The sequence below is a fragment of the Perca fluviatilis genome, chromosome 19 (assembly GCF_010015445.1).
Source record: "Perca fluviatilis chromosome 19, GENO_Pfluv_1.0, whole genome shotgun sequence".
NCBI classification, from domain to species: domain Eukaryota; kingdom Metazoa; phylum Chordata; class Actinopteri; order Perciformes; family Percidae; genus Perca; species Perca fluviatilis.
The window spans coordinates 19,139,236-19,156,041 of NC_053130.1; the positions used below are offsets into that span (position 1 = coordinate 19,139,236).

At 38.0% G+C, this 16,806-nt stretch overlaps 4 protein-coding genes across 7 annotated transcripts; 2 read left to right on the plus strand and 2 right to left on the minus strand.

Moving 5' to 3' along the window:
• Positions 1-784: 784 nt before the first annotated feature.
• On the minus strand, positions 785-2,391 carry LOC120548577 (dual specificity protein phosphatase 13-like). Its single transcript, XM_039784937.1, has 3 exons — positions 1,867-2,391; positions 1,503-1,720; positions 785-1,399 (listed from the first exon to the last, which is right to left on the minus strand). The coding sequence occupies exons 1-3, from the start codon at positions 2,103-2,105 to the stop codon at positions 1,188-1,190; spliced, it is 669 nt and encodes a 222-aa protein (XP_039640871.1). The 5' UTR covers positions 2,106-2,391; the 3' UTR covers positions 785-1,187.
• A 20-nt stretch (positions 2,392-2,411) lies between these two features.
• Positions 2,412-3,358, minus strand: LOC120548576 (dual specificity protein phosphatase 13-like). The gene is made up of 3 exons (XM_039784936.1): positions 3,045-3,358; positions 2,756-2,970; positions 2,412-2,645 (listed from the first exon to the last, which is right to left on the minus strand). Exons 1-3 carry the CDS (start codon positions 3,356-3,358, stop codon positions 2,437-2,439), a joined length of 738 nt encoding a protein of 245 aa, XP_039640870.1. The 3' UTR covers positions 2,412-2,436.
• A 299-nt stretch (positions 3,359-3,657) lies between these two features.
• On the plus strand, positions 3,658-13,800 carry LOC120548575 (sphingomyelin synthase-related protein 1-like). 4 transcript variants are annotated; one of them, XM_039784934.1, is made up of 6 exons: positions 3,658-3,809; positions 9,631-10,257; positions 10,371-10,466; positions 10,626-10,743; positions 10,922-11,072; positions 12,355-13,800. In XM_039784934.1, the coding sequence occupies exons 2-6, from the start codon at positions 9,635-9,637 to the stop codon at positions 12,657-12,659; spliced, it is 1,293 nt and encodes a 430-aa protein (XP_039640868.1). In that variant the 5' UTR covers positions 3,658-3,809; positions 9,631-9,634; the 3' UTR covers positions 12,660-13,800. The 4 variants fall into 4 exon arrangements, with proteins under 4 accessions (XP_039640868.1, XP_039640866.1, XP_039640867.1 ...); XM_039784932.1 differs by having other exon boundaries at positions 3,658-3,771; XM_039784933.1 differs by lacking the exon at positions 3,658-3,809 and adding an exon at positions 4,080-4,315.
• On the plus strand, positions 13,070-16,647 carry LOC120548486 (beta-microseminoprotein). The gene is made up of 4 exons (XM_039784761.1): positions 13,070-13,084; positions 15,617-15,722; positions 16,012-16,114; positions 16,527-16,647. Exons 1-4 carry the CDS (start codon positions 13,070-13,072, stop codon positions 16,645-16,647), a joined length of 345 nt encoding a protein of 114 aa, XP_039640695.1.
• Positions 16,648-16,806: the final 159 nt, after the last annotated feature.

Here is a 16,806-nt window from a genome sequence, read left to right on the forward strand (position 1 = left end):
CTCCTTTAAGAAATATGATCGAGGCTGTGAGTAACATTCACCAGTGACGTGTTAACTTTTTGGCTGCATTTGTTTGTGTTTACATCATACTGAATTATTTACCATGAATCAAAAATGTAGGATATGCTCATTGCATTTTGTAACAAGGTATAAAGGATAAGAAAGTGTAAGTACAGCACTCTCTTTGCTCCTTTAGATGACTGTAAAGAACAAGAGTGACAGTTAACATGATGTCAGTTACAGGTTAAAAGAAATCTTCAAGCCACATTTCTTTTGTTATGAGTTTAAATTAATTGAAAACTCAATCAATGGAGTTATACATGTATAGGAATATTGGTTCCCACTATGTTTTATCATTAGTTTAAAATATATCCAATGTTTAGTTACTGTATTCATATGCCCCCTCGGTTGTAATGAGTCCACATTGAAAAGTTGAGATTATTCACCTAACCAAAGAAGTCTTTTGTGAAAATGTAATTTTAAAAATGGCACAATATCAGTCTAATGCCAATAGATAATAAGATCTTGGTTAAATGAAAATAATTTAAAATGTTTGCTACCAGAGAAGACATGTCTTTGTTAATGCAAAATGATTTGGCTGAAACAAAAAACAAAATCTGGTCTAAGGGATTATTGAAGAATGACATGGTGCCTTATTAGGCAAACTGTTCAAAGTTATGTTTTGTCAAAAATGTGTAATGTGCATACATGTTTAAAATACATGTTTAAAAATATGGTTTACCACTCTCAATTTTATAGCTATCCAGTCAAAATATTTCAAAAAGATATCATAAAATGTCTTTAATGGTTATTCACAAGTCATAAAGCTGCATTTAAAAAGCTTGTGCACATGCCTGACAACATTGACAGGTTATAGTTAAATACATTTTTAATATGAAAAACAAACCTCAGCGAAATATGACAATTAGATATTTACAATATTTCACACAACACATGACCATTGCCAGAAGTTAAACTTGTACATGAAAAGTAGACTTTAGAGCCGTAGAAATAAAAAGATGGACTTTAAATGTTCACCACCGTCAAACTCACACCTCTACTACATCATACACATTATTTATATAAATTGTCCACACTGATTAGAGTGGAGTGTAACACATGGAAAGAAAGAGAGATCTAATGTGATGACGGAGTTTAGAGGAGGTGAAAAAATACAGAGAAGAATGTCAGAGAAGAGGACACAACCTCCGTTTGAGTGTCAGCTGTTCATCCAGCTTGAGGAGGAGAGACAGGAAGTTCCGGTTGGGATAAATGGCTCGTTTTTGGACGACATGCCTCAGAGCGTCTCTCAGAGAAAGACGCTGTCGCAACATGAAGAAAGCCAGGACCAAAGTGGCCGATCGACTCACGCCCATGATGCAATGGACCAGCACTTTTCCTGTAGAGCAGGATGGAGAACGAGAAAGGAAATAGAGAAAATGTGAGACAGCTAAAATATAAAGGTTTGATGGGACAACGGGTGTCACATTCATGTACTGTACCATCTTCGCTCTTCAGGGCTTTATGTATGAAGTCAGCTGCAGGTTTGAAGTACTGACTGAGGTCAAAGTGGTCAGAATCCTCTGCTGGGATGCCAAAGTAAACGCTGGTGTTCCCATAAAAACTCTGGTCACCGATGCTGCCCTGCTTGGAGTGTGCTGCGTTCAGGACATGAGTGATGCCAAGATTATGTAATTTCTTTCTACTCTGTGCCACAGCCCTGGAAAACACAGAAAAGAGACGAACAAAGGGAAGGCAAGATGCAGTTACACGGGTTCAATACTTTAACAAGCTAATAAAACTGATCAATGTATCTCTTGCAGCGCTCATGGAGGTCACTGCAATATACAAACACAAGACACTCACACATTTCCTATGTACAGGTTGGGCCAGACTTCATCCACTGGTGTGAGCTCCAGTGTGCAGGAATCCAAGATGAGCTCTAGTTCTTTAATGAGCACTAGGTCCTGTAGCTGGTTGCTCCCCGACATTCTACCCGGACACAGAGTGCTCCTCCAACAGACTGTCTGCGTCCACCGTCCCTTCAGCACCAGAGTGGGCAGCTCAGTGACTGACGACAGCAGGTGACTGTTTGAATGCAGCATGCCTCCAAAATTAGCTCTCTGTGTTCAGTGAGTACTCTCCGACTGGATGTAGAGTTATTTAATGGTGTTGCTGTTGCATTGATTAGTCTGTTCACTGATGCCAAAGGTCCAGCGGGAAAAGACAGGGAACTTTCTCTGTCCCCACTGAGGTCACATCAGGAGAGGACAAGGGAGGGGAGGGGTGGACACAGTTGAACTGTTTAGTGTATACATACAGTAAGTGGTACAAATGCAGACAGGCTTGCATGGTGAATGAGGACATTGACTTCTGCAGACTAAGGGCCACGACAATCCTATTGATTTACTACGTAGGGTTGCTGCTTTCTTTGTTTTATTTTGGCTCATTCAACCCTTCATCCTTCAGTTTTCGGTCCAGGGCTATAAGCTGTCGCAGGAAGCCTCTGTTTGGGAAAATCCAGCGTTTCTGTTGCACACAGCGTATAGAGGACAGAAGACTTAGGTGGTGATGAATCATCAAGTAGACTAGGACCAACGCAGCTGAGCGACTCACACCCACAGCACAGTGCACAAACACCTTTCCTTGACATAATTAAAGACACAAACAAAGACACTGAAAATACAGGTAACCCCACAGTAACTGTTTCTATGTAGTGTCAACTCTGAAAACATGTTGCGGCAGCGTATGGTACCTCCTGATGCCAAAGCCAGGTGGATGAACTCAGCAGCAGGGTAGAAATAAGGTGAAAGGTCAAATGTTGGCAGGTCGTTGGCCGGGACGCCGTAGTATTTCACCGTGGTTCCATAAAAATCATCACTGCCCTTACAGCACAGTTTCCCATGTGCTGCGTTCAGCACATGAGTGATGCCCAGCTGCCAGAGCCCAAGCTTGTCATGAGACATAAACCTGACACAGATACAACATTTGATGCACAATTCGGACACATATAGGTGAACTTAAATAAAGCGCAGGATACTCACATGTCCCCCAGATACAGGTCTGGCCACACTTCATCTCCGTGGCGACAGGAGCGTGGAGCTGAATGTAAAAGCTCCTCCAGCTCCTGGAGAGACGGGATCTCCCACGTCCTCTTTGAATCCTTTGTCGCACATGTGGACTCTTCCTCCTCTTCTGGGTTTGTGGCGCTGATGTTTCTCTGCTCAGAGTCTCCACATCTAACCTCAGAGATTGGTTTAATATCTGTCATTTCTAAGTTTATAGGGTGTAAAACTACTCTGTTATGCCCCTGCTGTCTGTTGCCTTTGCTTTGGTTGCTGCAGCCTCTGACTGTCATAAACAGGTGGTCCAGTTTGGCACTGACTCTCAGCCAAACTTTCACTTATGGAAATGTGTTTATAATTACATTGCTGTTTTTGGAAACCACTGTTTCTGCTTGTGCTTGTCCGTGAGCGGTCAAATTCAAACCAAATAGTCCATGAAATCTACTTTTTATTTTTTATCTAGAGAAACATAACGTGTAAACAGACCCTAGTTTTACCTAAAGGTGGCCAGCAGATGTCAGTGTGGGTTTTACTAGCAGCCCTGCATGTGCCCAACAGCTCTTCTTTACTGGTGTTGTTGACTGTTGTCTTCCTGTTTGGTGTTGCCTAGTTGTCAGAAGCATGTTGGCCATGGAATTCTCTAAACAGACAGCTCATCTACACCCATATCTACACCCTCTGCCAGCACAGTGACAGTAGATTTATGGTAAGAGAGGCAACTGCTGTTTAATATAACCTTTTAAAGTAAGTTTGAAACTACTAAAAGTACTTCCTAGGACTTGTTTGTTCTCATACAAAGTTGAAGGGTATTCTACTGTTTTGTTCATGTGAAGAAAATAATGTTTAAACTTTTCCATACCATCATAAAGATGTGATCGAATCGCTCAGAGAGTCGATCTCATGCTGAAATGTAGCAGTCTGGCGTTGCTTTTTGGTCCTGTGATAAACAGACTATGACCCCTTTGTCAAATTGTGTCTCACACACACACACACACACACACACACACACACACACACACACACACACACACACACACACACACAAACACACAGAGAAGGGCTTTTTCTCTCACAGCTGTGTCACTGCTCACTGTGACTCACTGTAAACCAGCCAAACAAGCTGACATGGCACTTATGAATCCCCAAGAAAAGACATGGGCAGAGAAGCTGCAGGATGTTGCCAATAACATCTAGAGGCCAGTTAAAAATAACTTGTTTCTTTCTGAGGGAACGGAGCAGCAACTACCCAGGTAAGTTGCTTTAGGTTTCAGACATGTGCCTATATTAATCATCAGCCAATTAGCTGGATTTGTCCTGTATGGGACCTTACTCACTCGCAGTTACTCACCATATGATCCGCATTATTGATGGTGGCCTATACAACAAACTTCACTTGGTGTGATGATTATTGGGAGGTTGTTGACAAAATCTAATTTCCTGCTATTTTTGAAACAGTATGCTATCAATGCGATGTCATATCAGCTGTGACTGTTAATCTAAGGGTGATACTCTCAGAAAAAAATGAGTAATGAATGACAAGAGAAAACCTTCATCGATCAAAAGACCAAACACTGTGACGTCGCGCTAACACAAAAATCACTTCCGAGTAGGCAGTTGATTTAGATTGCGGAGATTTGAGAAATCGCAAGCTTGTTTGTTTCTGTTGTCATTTTCAGCCATAACTGTAACGTTTAGAGTTGACTAAACACGACGGTCCGACCTATCGGGCCTTTCTGCTGTTCATATTTTCTGTCTTGCTTTCATCACGTCCAAGAACCATCAAATTAATCTGTCATTACGAACAGCAACAATTAACCACCGCTCGGACTAGCTGCTGGTTTGGGTGGTGTTTTTTCATTAGTCTGTGGCCCAGTAGGTAAATTAGGTATCCCACCTAGTGTTAGTGTTGAAACGTGAAAACATCAAACGTGCATTTTAGATGAATGAGATGCGAGATCCAGTTGTTCCCCCCCGTTTGCTTTGCCCAGCGCCGTGAGGGACGGCAAGTTTTTCCTAGGATCATTGAGTAGCTACAGAAACCAAATAGAGGATGATGGTTTCCTTCTTTTTTAGACTTCTATAAAGCATTCGACTCCGTGGAGCATCCATTTATTCTTTCGGCGCTCAAACACTTGGGATTTGGAATCAAATTTAGAAAATGGGTTGGTGGATTATATCGAGATATTAGTAGCTGTGTCCTATTACCTAGCGGTACCACCCCAAGCTTCAAGATTAATGTGGGTATTCCTCAAGGTTGCCCCATCTCACCATACTTGTTCATCTTAGCCACAGAAATGCTAGCAATCTATATAAAAACCTGTAATGATATTAAAAAACGTAATGTACTTGGCACAGACATAATAATTAGCCAACTAGCGATGACACAACAATATTCTTAAAAGATAAATACCAAATATCAACAACTATTGCCAAAATTGAAAACATTTCAAAAGCCTCAGGTCTAACATTAAACTTAAAAAAGTGTGAATTGCTGGCTGTACACGACACTTCACTGGAAAACATCTGTAATATCCCTATTCAATCAGAAATCAAATACCTGGGGATTTACCTCTCCAAGGACCAAAAACAAAGCCAACTTCTTTATTCTTTAAAATAAAATTAAAGAATGCAAATCAAGACTAAATATATGGCTACAGAGGGACCTATCAATACTAGGTCGAATGTACCTAACTAAGATGGAGTGTTTATCAAGATGTACTTATCCAGTCTACTCCAATGCCATTCCAAACAATTTGATTAAATCTATCAACCAAATCAACCTAAACTTCATTTGGAGAAACAGACCACATTATATGAAGAAAAGCAATATGGTTAAAGACACAAAGGATGGAGGACTAAAAGTTATTGACTTTGACTGCCTTAATGGAACCTTAAAAATAAATTGGTTAAAATCTTGGCTCAAACACAGCAACTCCTTTTGGTATTGTATTCCAAAGACCTTATTCAAGAAAATTGGAGGATTAGAATTTCTTCTCAGAGCGGACTTTAATGTTAACAAAAAAACAAACAAACATTGCATTGTCAGAGTTTCACAAACAAATACTCTTTTAATGTTATACCTACATAACTTCTCAGCCCAAACATCTGTACTCTGGAACAATCGATATATATTTTGCACCGCAACAAATCTCTATTCCTTCAGGATTGGTATGGGAGAAGCATATGGTCCGTGGTCGACTTAATGGATACCAACGGACAATTTTTAAATTATGAACAATTTTGCATCAAACATAATTTCAAACCCTTAAAATCAGACTTTATTAAATTACATAAAGCACTACCCCAAGGATTTGTCCTTTTTAACAAGAAACATTTTGGCATTTTATCTGATACCACCACAATTGGCCCCACTATCAATTCAAGGGTTCTCTATTCTGGATAAAAAATGCACTAACCACTTTATTAGAAATTGTTTTATTGATTATCTTTACCCTGAAATGCATAATAAAAATAACATACTACAAAAATTTGATAAAGTTTCAATCACTAAACAAAGAACAATGTATCTAACACTCCCTATATCTCCTAAAGTGAAAGAAACACATTTCAAAGTAATGAACAACATTTACCCTTCTAAAGAATTACTGAGACTTCGCTTTGGTATAGATGATAATAAATGTATATTCTGTGAAAATGATGTTGAAACTACGGACCATGTGTTTTTCTCATGTAATGTGATACAGACATTTTGGTGTGATATACATAAATGGGTTAAGCAACAGATGTCTTCATTCCCAACCTCTTTCTCCTGTGATGACCTAACATTTGGATTGATATTGCAAAGCAAGGGTGATGAGCTCTGTACTAATACAATTGTGGGTCTAGCTAAATTCTTTATTCACAAATGTAGAATTGTGAAATCATCTCCCAAATTTGTTGTTTTTTTAAATGAATTTAAACTGTATATGAAATCCTTAAAAACTCTGAAAAGTCCTAAAGCACAAAACATATATGATACCCTAAAACACTTCCCAGCTGAGTTTAATAGCTGAATGACTGAAATCTCCCTTTTTTTTTCTTTTTCTTTTTTTTTTTTTCTTTGAATGTCTCTTCTCCTTTTATAAATCATCCTTACTTTTGTTAATAAGGCTACATGTATATTTCCTGTTGTATTAAGAGCTGCTCCATCTGGCTATATTTTCCTTGTATCCTACTCTGATGGATGTAACGAGTTTTATGCAGCCATGTTTGTTTGTAAATCTTAATATCTAATAAAAAAAAGAAGTCTTTCCTAGGATGGCGAAGGCATGACCCGCCCTACTCCACCTCTGATTGGCCAGTACTTGTTGACTTTGTTTGTTTGGTTGGTCAGGTTTAGGCACCTAGTAGGTTAGGTGCCTAGAGCTCTAGGTGCCTAGAGCTTAAACAGTTTGATCGATCGATTTCAATTTTAATCCGTCATTTATTTTGGATTTGATGGTTACAGCTTTTGAAATATAAATATGAGGCTGCAACTAACAATAACTTTTTTTTATCGATTAGTCTGCTCGTTCATTCATCAATTAATCAGTTTACTATAATGTAAGACAACAAAAGGCAGCAAAATCTCGCATTGGAAAAGCTGAAACCATCAAATATTTTACATTTTTGCTCAAATAAATGGTTTGGTCGATGATCAAAACACTTTTTTCTCCATCTGCAGCTTAATCGACTAATCGTTTAATCTCTAGTGAGGATTAGTGGCTTTTCTTGTTTTTACATTACAGTAAACTGAATATTTTAAGGGTTTTGGACTGTTTTCATAATATTCTGACATTTTACAGACCAGACGGATAATCAATTAATATAGAAAATAATCATTAGTTGCAGCCCTTAAATTGACGTAGTTCCCAGATCCAGTAAGTAATCACAGAGCAGACTTACTTATTCTATAATTCTGCTCACTCAATTACTGTAACTGTCTAAGTACAAACCAGCTATAAAAAATACTGGCTCCTTTATGTAGGAGCATTTATAGATATCTTATCATAGTAAAGTCATCCTTTATAAACCTAGTGCTGTCTCATTTATTGCTGATAACTGAAAGCTGCTTACTTGGGTAATTTAAAGTCTGTGTTTTAATAGTGGTGTTGGTTTAGCCTTACAGACCTTTGGAGCAGTCAGGATGACAGGGCGAGCAGCCCTGTAGTGAGCTTATCAGAGGGTCAAAGGGCCAAAACTAGGAAAAGCGAAAGCAAAGAAGAGTGTTCATCAATACCTGAGTCTGTCTGTGGGAGAGGATCATACTTACTCTGCTTGTTTTGTGGATGGTTAGTGACTCACTTTTTTGTTTTTGTTTTAATATGAAATGACACCTATGGAACAGAGAGGATGTTCACGCTCAAGTCAGTTTGAATTCCTGTTTGTTTGGTTTGAGACATACTGGATACTTTGTTTATCGGGGTGTCAGTGAATACTTTAACTGTAAGCCACTGCTCTGCTGTACAGTCACAGACCACATAGATGATGTAATAGCCCTAAGTAGCCGGTAGTGTGTAGTGCTGGGTCACGTCGAATAAGAGCACAAAGAAGCTTCCCCCACAGCAGCATCCCGATCAGTCATAGTATACCATTAATGCCACATGCATGCCTTCACAGTATGTATTACTGTGTTATAGTGTTATTGTTTGTCTTTTTTTAAACAAAAGTGCATTTTTTTTGTCGTTTCAGCTTCTTAAATGTGATGATTTGCTTCATGTCTCTTTATAACATTTAGGATGGAAACTAACAACTATTTTCATTATTAATTAATTATTTAGTCGATAAAATGTCAGAAAATTGTGAAAAATATCAGTCAGTAATTCCAAGCACCCAAGGGGATGTCTTCAAATTACATATTTTCTCCGACCAACAGTCCAAAACCCAAAGATAATCAGTTTCGACATGACATAAAAGAGAAAAGCAGAAAATCCTCACATTAGCTTCAACAACAGATTGCTTGGAGTTTTTGCTTGAAAAATTTGTCAAATGATTTATTGATTATCAAAACACTTCCAGATAAATGTCCTGACGATTGATTAATTTACTAATCCTTTCAGCTATAATATTGTAGATTTTATAGCTTTTGATTTAAGGACTGTTGAATGAAGAAATCAGTTTGTCTCTGGCTAATTTTTATGTGCATTTTGACTAAATGATTATTACGTAGTTGAAAAAATAAGGTGAAGTGTGAGGATTTGCTCTGCTTTTCTCTGTTTTATATCACTGTAAACTCATGTCTTAATAAAACAAGACATTTGAAGATATCACCTGGACTCTGAAAATGTGATGGGCATTTGTTGCTATTTTCTGACATTTAATAGACCAAACAACTAATTAATTCATTGAGAGAATGATCTGCAGATTTATCAATAATTGTTAGTGACAGCCCTGGCTTATATACAGTTAGACAAGTGGTTGTCATCAATAGTATGCACATTGAATAGTAATGACAATGGGTGAGTTTCAGGCAGTTTTGCATTCAAACAACAGGGCTGACAGTGACAAAGACAGGAATGAAATCAAGAGGTGAAAACACAGTGGAGAAAGAAGTGGTAATTAACACTGTACATGTCTGTATCTGCAGTAGCATGGCACCGCCAGGGGACAGTGTGAGTGCCTGGAGCTGTAAGCGAGTGGCCCAGTGGCTGCAGGAAGAAGGCTTCGGGGAGTATGTGGAGTTATTGTGTGCCCAGCACCGCCTGGATGGCCCCAGCCTGCTGGCTCTGACTGAGGCTGACCTGCGCGGGCCTCCACTGGGCCTCACCGTGTTGGGAGACATCAAGAGGCTGACCATAGCCCTTCGCCGGCTCCAGAGACAGAACCAGGCCCAGCTGGAGGTGAAGGGTCTCCTGCCTACACACCGCCTCCCTGCTGGGCTCTCGGCGGGCGCCGCAGGGAGTGAGTGGAGCTGTGATGAGGCTGACAGGAGTTATAACGGAGGGGATGGCTTGTGTAACGGGACTGAGCTGAGGTTGAGGAATGGTCACAGATCTGGATACAGTTCAGGAGCTGCAGTGTGTCATACACACTCCAATGGGAGGTATAGGCAGCACCTGGCAGGCAGATTGGACCCAGAGGTGTGGAAGACGATCATCAGTTCCATATATGTCTTTTTTGTGTTTGGATTCACATCTTTTGTCATGGTCATCGTACATGAGCGTGTCCCGGACATGAGGACGTACCCACCACTGCCGGACATATTTCTGGACAGGTATAAGTGCATGTATCCAGTGCATGTTGAGCATACTCCAAAGTTCATGTACACATTCTCTCGCACTCATATCTAATCTGCACACTAATACACATGTTTTTGTACTCTGGCAGTGTTCCCAGAATCCCCTGGGCTTTTGCAATGGCTGAGGCCTGTGGCCTCATCCTGTGTTACATGTTTCTGTTGATCCTGCTCCTCCACAAACACAGGTGTAGTCCACCGTTCCAGCTATTCCCATCACTAATACACTGTGTTATAATAATATGTGCAAGAAGACCACATCACCGCTAAAACACAAGGTGTCTGGCATGCAAATATAAACATTTTGGGCAAGGAATAAATTCCTTGAATGTTCTTCTCTATTTCAGGTCCATTCTCTTCAGACGACTGTGTTCTTTGATGGGAACTGTGTTTTTGCTTCGTTGTTGCACCATGTTTGTCACCTCGCTCTCTGTGCCTGGGCAGCACCTGAAGTGTGCCAGTAAGGTGGGAAGCACTCATGAGATTATGTGCAGATTAGATAAAGTTTGCCATTTTCAACTGTGGAGTGGCCATTCATTCTTGATGCTATTGGCAGTGTTACAGTTTATTCTTGACTCAGCATTCCCACTGTGATTCCTGTGATTCACAGCATGACTGATAACTGATGTCTTTTCTTCCTCAGACATACGGGGATTCCTGGGGAAAGATACAGAGGGCGTTACTGATCTGGAGTGGATTTGGGATGACTCTGACAGGCGTCCAAACGTGTGGAGACTACATGTTCAGTGGGCACACTGTTGTTATCACATTGCTCAACTTCTTTGTAACTGAATGTGAGTGTCAATACTTTTTTGGTTTTTCCTCAATTACAGTATGATTTTAGAGTATGTGTGACCTTTGTTAAAGGATAAAGCCAGTGGTATCCTATATTTGCCTTTATTTATGTATGTGTATATATATATATATATATATATTTATTTATTTATGTGTATGTATGTATGTATATATATATATATATATATATATATATATATATATATATATATATATATATATATATATATATATATATATATATATATATATATATATATATATATACACACACACATACATGGAAAGGCATATATATATATATACATATATATATGCCTTTCCATGGGCAGCTCCCTCACTCTGACATCTCTCCATTAGTGCATGTATAGGTACTGAGCAAGTGTGTGTAATTCAGGCCTGTGTGTAATGTGTATAATAACAACAGAGTGAAAACATTGTAATTTCCCCTTGCGGTATAATAAAGTATACATTATTATTATTATTATTATTATTATTATTTTCCTTATTGTCAACAAATCCCTTGAAGAGAAAAAACAAAAAAACAGTAATGTTTTGTCCATCTCTCAATACTTTCTGAAGCCAAGCCAATTGGTTCCTATTAAAGAAATCCTTGTAAGTAATTTACATAAACAGTACACACCACAGGACAGATAGAAAAATTGCCGAGGTCCACCATGTTATTCCCAGAGTCTGGACCTGTTAGAGGCCACTGCTTTTAATCGTTTTACGTACAACAACTACGTGGATTAAAAACGATATTGCATTTACACTTGTGTTTAATGTGGTAACAAAGCATCCCTGACCACCTCTGGTTGTGGTTTGTCCGATTGACTTATTATGTGGTCTAGCACTAACCAATTGCAATCCAATCACCTAAAACACATTTTAATGCCTGGTGTAAAGGGGGCCTATGTGACTCACTGATGTGTTTTTAATTGTTCTTTGGCGACATAAGAGCTACATGGCACAGAGGAATAAACTGTATCAAGCTTTGGATATGCTGCTCACTGTAATCTTTAGTGAGTCAATTTGTTGGGCACTACTTTCAGCCATGGATTAATTAATTTCTTGTGCAAGTCAGCAGGAATGTGTAGATGAGATTGATTCAACATAAATTACAGTGCTGGTGTATAACTTCCATGTTGTTAGTTGGTTTGTTTTGATCTTTTCAGGGGATTTGTTGACAATAAGAAAAAAATAATATATATATATATATATATATATATATATATATATATATCACTATATTTATCCTTTAATGTTTCCTTTGAATTGCAGACACTCCACGAACCTGGAATCTGATTCACACCATCTCCTGGGTGTTGAACCTGTTTGGGATTTTCTTCATCTTGGCTGCTCACGAGCACTACTCCATCGATGTCTTCATCGCCTTCTACATCACCACCCGCCTCTTCCTCTACTACCACACGTTAGCCAACACCCGTGCCTACCAGCAGAGCAGGAGGGCGCGCATTTGGTTCCCCATGTTCTCTTTCTTTGAGTGCAATGTCAACGGACCTGTCCCCAACCAGTATCACTGGCCCTTCAACAAACCAGCCTTCATGAAAACTCTGATTGGATAGAGTAGCCTTTTACAGATCAGAAGCTGCAATTCGCATGGACTCTAATCTTAAAACCTGAATGAGAAACTTTTTACTTGATATGCTGCTTTTTATCTTTGGATGGTTATAAGTGTACTATGTATTATTAGAGTTTCTCCCCCCTCCCCGATTTGTATAAATGGATGTTTTTTTATTTTGGCAACTAATCTTATGTTTAAAGGAATAGTTTGACATTTTGGGATATATGCTTATTTGCGTTCTTCCCGAAAGTTTGATTTGAAGATACAGTACCACTCTGAGAGTGGTATCGATCTTCTCATCTCAGAGTTAGATGAGAAAGCGAATACGTTTATTTCCCAAAATATTAAACTATTATTTTTTTAAGTTAAAGGCACAGTACTGCCAAGTAAAACAAAGAAATGTAGTTTATTATGAGGCATCTGCAGGTACGTATATTTTCATGGAGATTTATTTGCCTTTGGTTAATCACTTTTATTGTTTATGTTCCTCTTTGGAGATGTTTAAGGTTCACGTGTGGTTTGGGTTGTAGTGCAGGTTGGTACTGTAGTTGTGGGTTTTTGGGAGTTGTTGTGGTGACAGTTTACATTTTGTTTTGCTGCAAAGAGATTTGACACGTTTGGTGACTACTGCCAAAGGAGCATTTGTTTCTTTTGATGTGCAATGGGAAAAAACAATTTGTCTTCTCCTCAAAAAGAGCTCTGTTTCAGTCACTGTTTTGTTTTTTCGTTTACACTTTATAAATTGAACTCTACATAGTGTTGTATGAATAGTGTAGCTTTTTTTTTACATTTACACTTAAACTCAACCAAATATCTGAACATGTATTGTATTGTTCAATTTTGCCAATCGGTCCTTAGTATAATTCTCTCGTTATCCTAATTTGATACTGTGTTCTGTTTTTTTTGTTGTTGTTTTTTACAGATTGTTAATTATGTAATGAGTATAGAAATATATGGAGATGGATTTTGTTGAAGTTTTATTGTTCAGAGTTTTCCTCTGTTGCACAGTGCAAAGACTTGCTGTTTGGATTACAAAGTTTCCAAAGTACAGTACAGGCCAAAAGTTTGGACACACCTTCTCATTCAATGCGTTTCCTTTTTATTTTCATGACTATTTACATTTTAGATTTTCACTGAAGGCATCAAAACTATATGAATGAACACATATGGAATAATGTACTTAACAAAAAAGTGTGAAATAACTGAAAACATGTCTTATATTTTAGATTCTTCAAAGTAGCCACCATTTGCTTTATTTATTAATAAGGGGAAAAAATCCACTAATTAACCCTGACAAAGCACACCTGTGAAGTGAAAACCATTTCAGGTGACTACCTCATGAAGCTCATTGAGAGAACACCAAGGGTTTGCAGAGTTATCAAAAAAAGCAAAGGGTGGCTACTTTGAGGAATCTAAAATATAAGACATGTTTTCAGTTATTTCACACTTTTTCGTTAAGTACATAATTCCATATGTGTTCATTCATAGTTTTGATGCCTTCAGTGAGAATCTACAATGTAAATAGTCATGAAAATAAAGAAACACATTGAATGAGAAGGTGTGTCCAAACTTTTGGCCTGTACTGTGTATTGTTTACTACGCCATGGTTGATCCAACCTATATCTTTATAATAATTGTTTACAATGTGCGGCTTTATTTGCAATGCAAGTAATTTATCTTTAATAATGATCTTATTAATGAACTAATAATCTTAATCTTCCTCTGCATTTTGGCTCAGAAATAAAAGTTTACAGATAACCATTTTTATAAACTTCCTTGGCTGCTTTTTAACTAATGGGTTTGTTTTTTGCATTTGTTGAATAAAATCAATTATACATATTATTAGATATCCAGATTTCTTGTGAGTTTTTAAAAAACAACATGCAGTATCTGTCATGGATAAAATGTCATGATTCACTGAGGTGTGCCTTTTAATATCAACATACCTGCTTCTCTTCCCCACCTTAGAACAAATATCTGATAAAACATTTATTTGTCATATCACTATTCAAATATTATCCATAAAGATATGCAGGGGTGTACACCTTAATATAAAGCCTCCGTTAGAGAGTACTCACACAGACCAGCTTCCTGTTGACCGGCTTACTTCACATCTGAGGATGGTACGTATTTGATCAATTAGAGAAGCCATGAACATTTAGAGCTTAGGAATACAAATTTCTGTCTTTTATTTGTAAAGTCAGGTCTTCAATTGTAATTTTACTTTTTTATTATTATAAGATATGCTACACAAGATATGGATGGATATATTGGATTTTAAAGACGAAATTGCATATTGTAATTTATATTTTATGGCCAAACTTTGCATAGTTTAGGTTTACGGTCACCTTCAAATTCCTGCAGGATTCAAGTTTAGTCCCTCTGCACCATTTATTATTATTATATTATTATTAATAGTATTATTGTTTATAGTAGTAGGAGTTGTAGTGGTGGTGGTAAAAGATAATTCAGCAAGTAAAATCAACAACAAAAGTGGTTTAGTAAATAATGTTACTGGTGATTCCTTCACATAATGATTAAGATTATTACACAAATGTAAATACTGCAGATAAGGTGCAAACACTTTTAAGTGATTTAAAGACAAGTTAGTCTTGTTGCACACAAATGTCTTTTGCATTTAAATGTATTCAAATGCCCTTTTGTATAGAACTGAATGATTTGGAATGACGACAAATCAATTAAACATGCAAATAGCTACAATGCTAGCAAAGGCCTACTGATACTTACGGTAAAACCGGTTTTCCTTTTAGTATTTTTAGTCTCTGTCACATCAAATAATTGGTTTGTCTGACCAGTATGAGACAAAACAGGCATAGTCAGACATTTCCTTTCCATGTTTAGGAGATCTTAAAAAGATGATAAATAAGTGTGTAAATACACTGCAGAGACTATAAAACATGCACCATGTTTACAGATGTCTTTTCTTTACTCTTTTAGGCTTCTCTCCATGTATTTCTTTGTCTGCTGGGACTAGTTGTCCTGTGTCGCTCTGACAGCTTCTTCCAAAAGTTAGAGCTGAAAGATCCGAAAAACCCTCCAAAAGGTGAGTTGACATGATAACATTTGGAAGAGACAGAATATAACAGTTTGGCAGCCACTTATCTCTGCTATGTTGGAAGGAAGGTGGACAAACTAGCATGTAGTCCTTCTTCATCTATGTCTTCATTATGAGTGGAATGCATCATTTAGCTGTTTGTGTGTTTACCTGCTGACTCAAAATCACACCTATGCACACATCTATACACTCACACAATCACTGCCACAAATTTATCAGAGCTTGATAAGTGGCTCAACAGCTCCTCTGAACTGTGGTTTTATTTCTTTGCATGTAGGGTGTGTGGATAAGGATGGAAAGCAGCACGATTTTGGCTCTAAATGGGACAGAGACTGCATGGCGTGCTCTTGTACGAGCGAGGGCTTGAGCTGCAGTAGCAAGTATGATTTTCATGCTTTGATTTGTTACATTACACCTTCTATTTTGCAGCAACTCTCTAAGTAACTGCATGAGAAGTATTGGGGCAGGGAGGTGCTTAACCTTATGTCCAACATGTCTACTATAATTAAAGAAACACTTGGCATGAATGATAACAAATAAAAGATGTATGTGTATTCTGTGTTTCACCAAACTGATATATTGGTCCTATAGCTACTAGTTGATTGTGATGGGAAAAATAAAGCTCTGATACAGAGACAGGAATATTGTCCTTGGCACAGTGCATCATGTATGACCCATCTCTTGCACCCACCCCCCTCATCTCTAATAATGTGTGTATAGTCCCTAATTTGTTCAAAGCCATTTTCTGAATATTTAAACTTATTAAAATGATTATTTCTTTTTATCTTTTAGGATGCCTGATGCAAACACAGTAGACGTTTCTGAGGACTGTGAGTTGGTTGTTGATAAGGATGCCTGCTCTGCCAAGGTGGTGATGAAGTCAGACAAGACAAAGGAGTGTAACCCTATCTGAACACACTACAAAAGTGACCTGTACACATTAGGGGCAACTGAAGTCCAAGGTTATAGGGTCTCTTGTTTGTATTTTATCAACTAGTTTGTGTGCATACAATAAATTAACAATAAACACAGACTAATCAAAATTTGTCTTGCTTTTCATGTTTTAAATGTC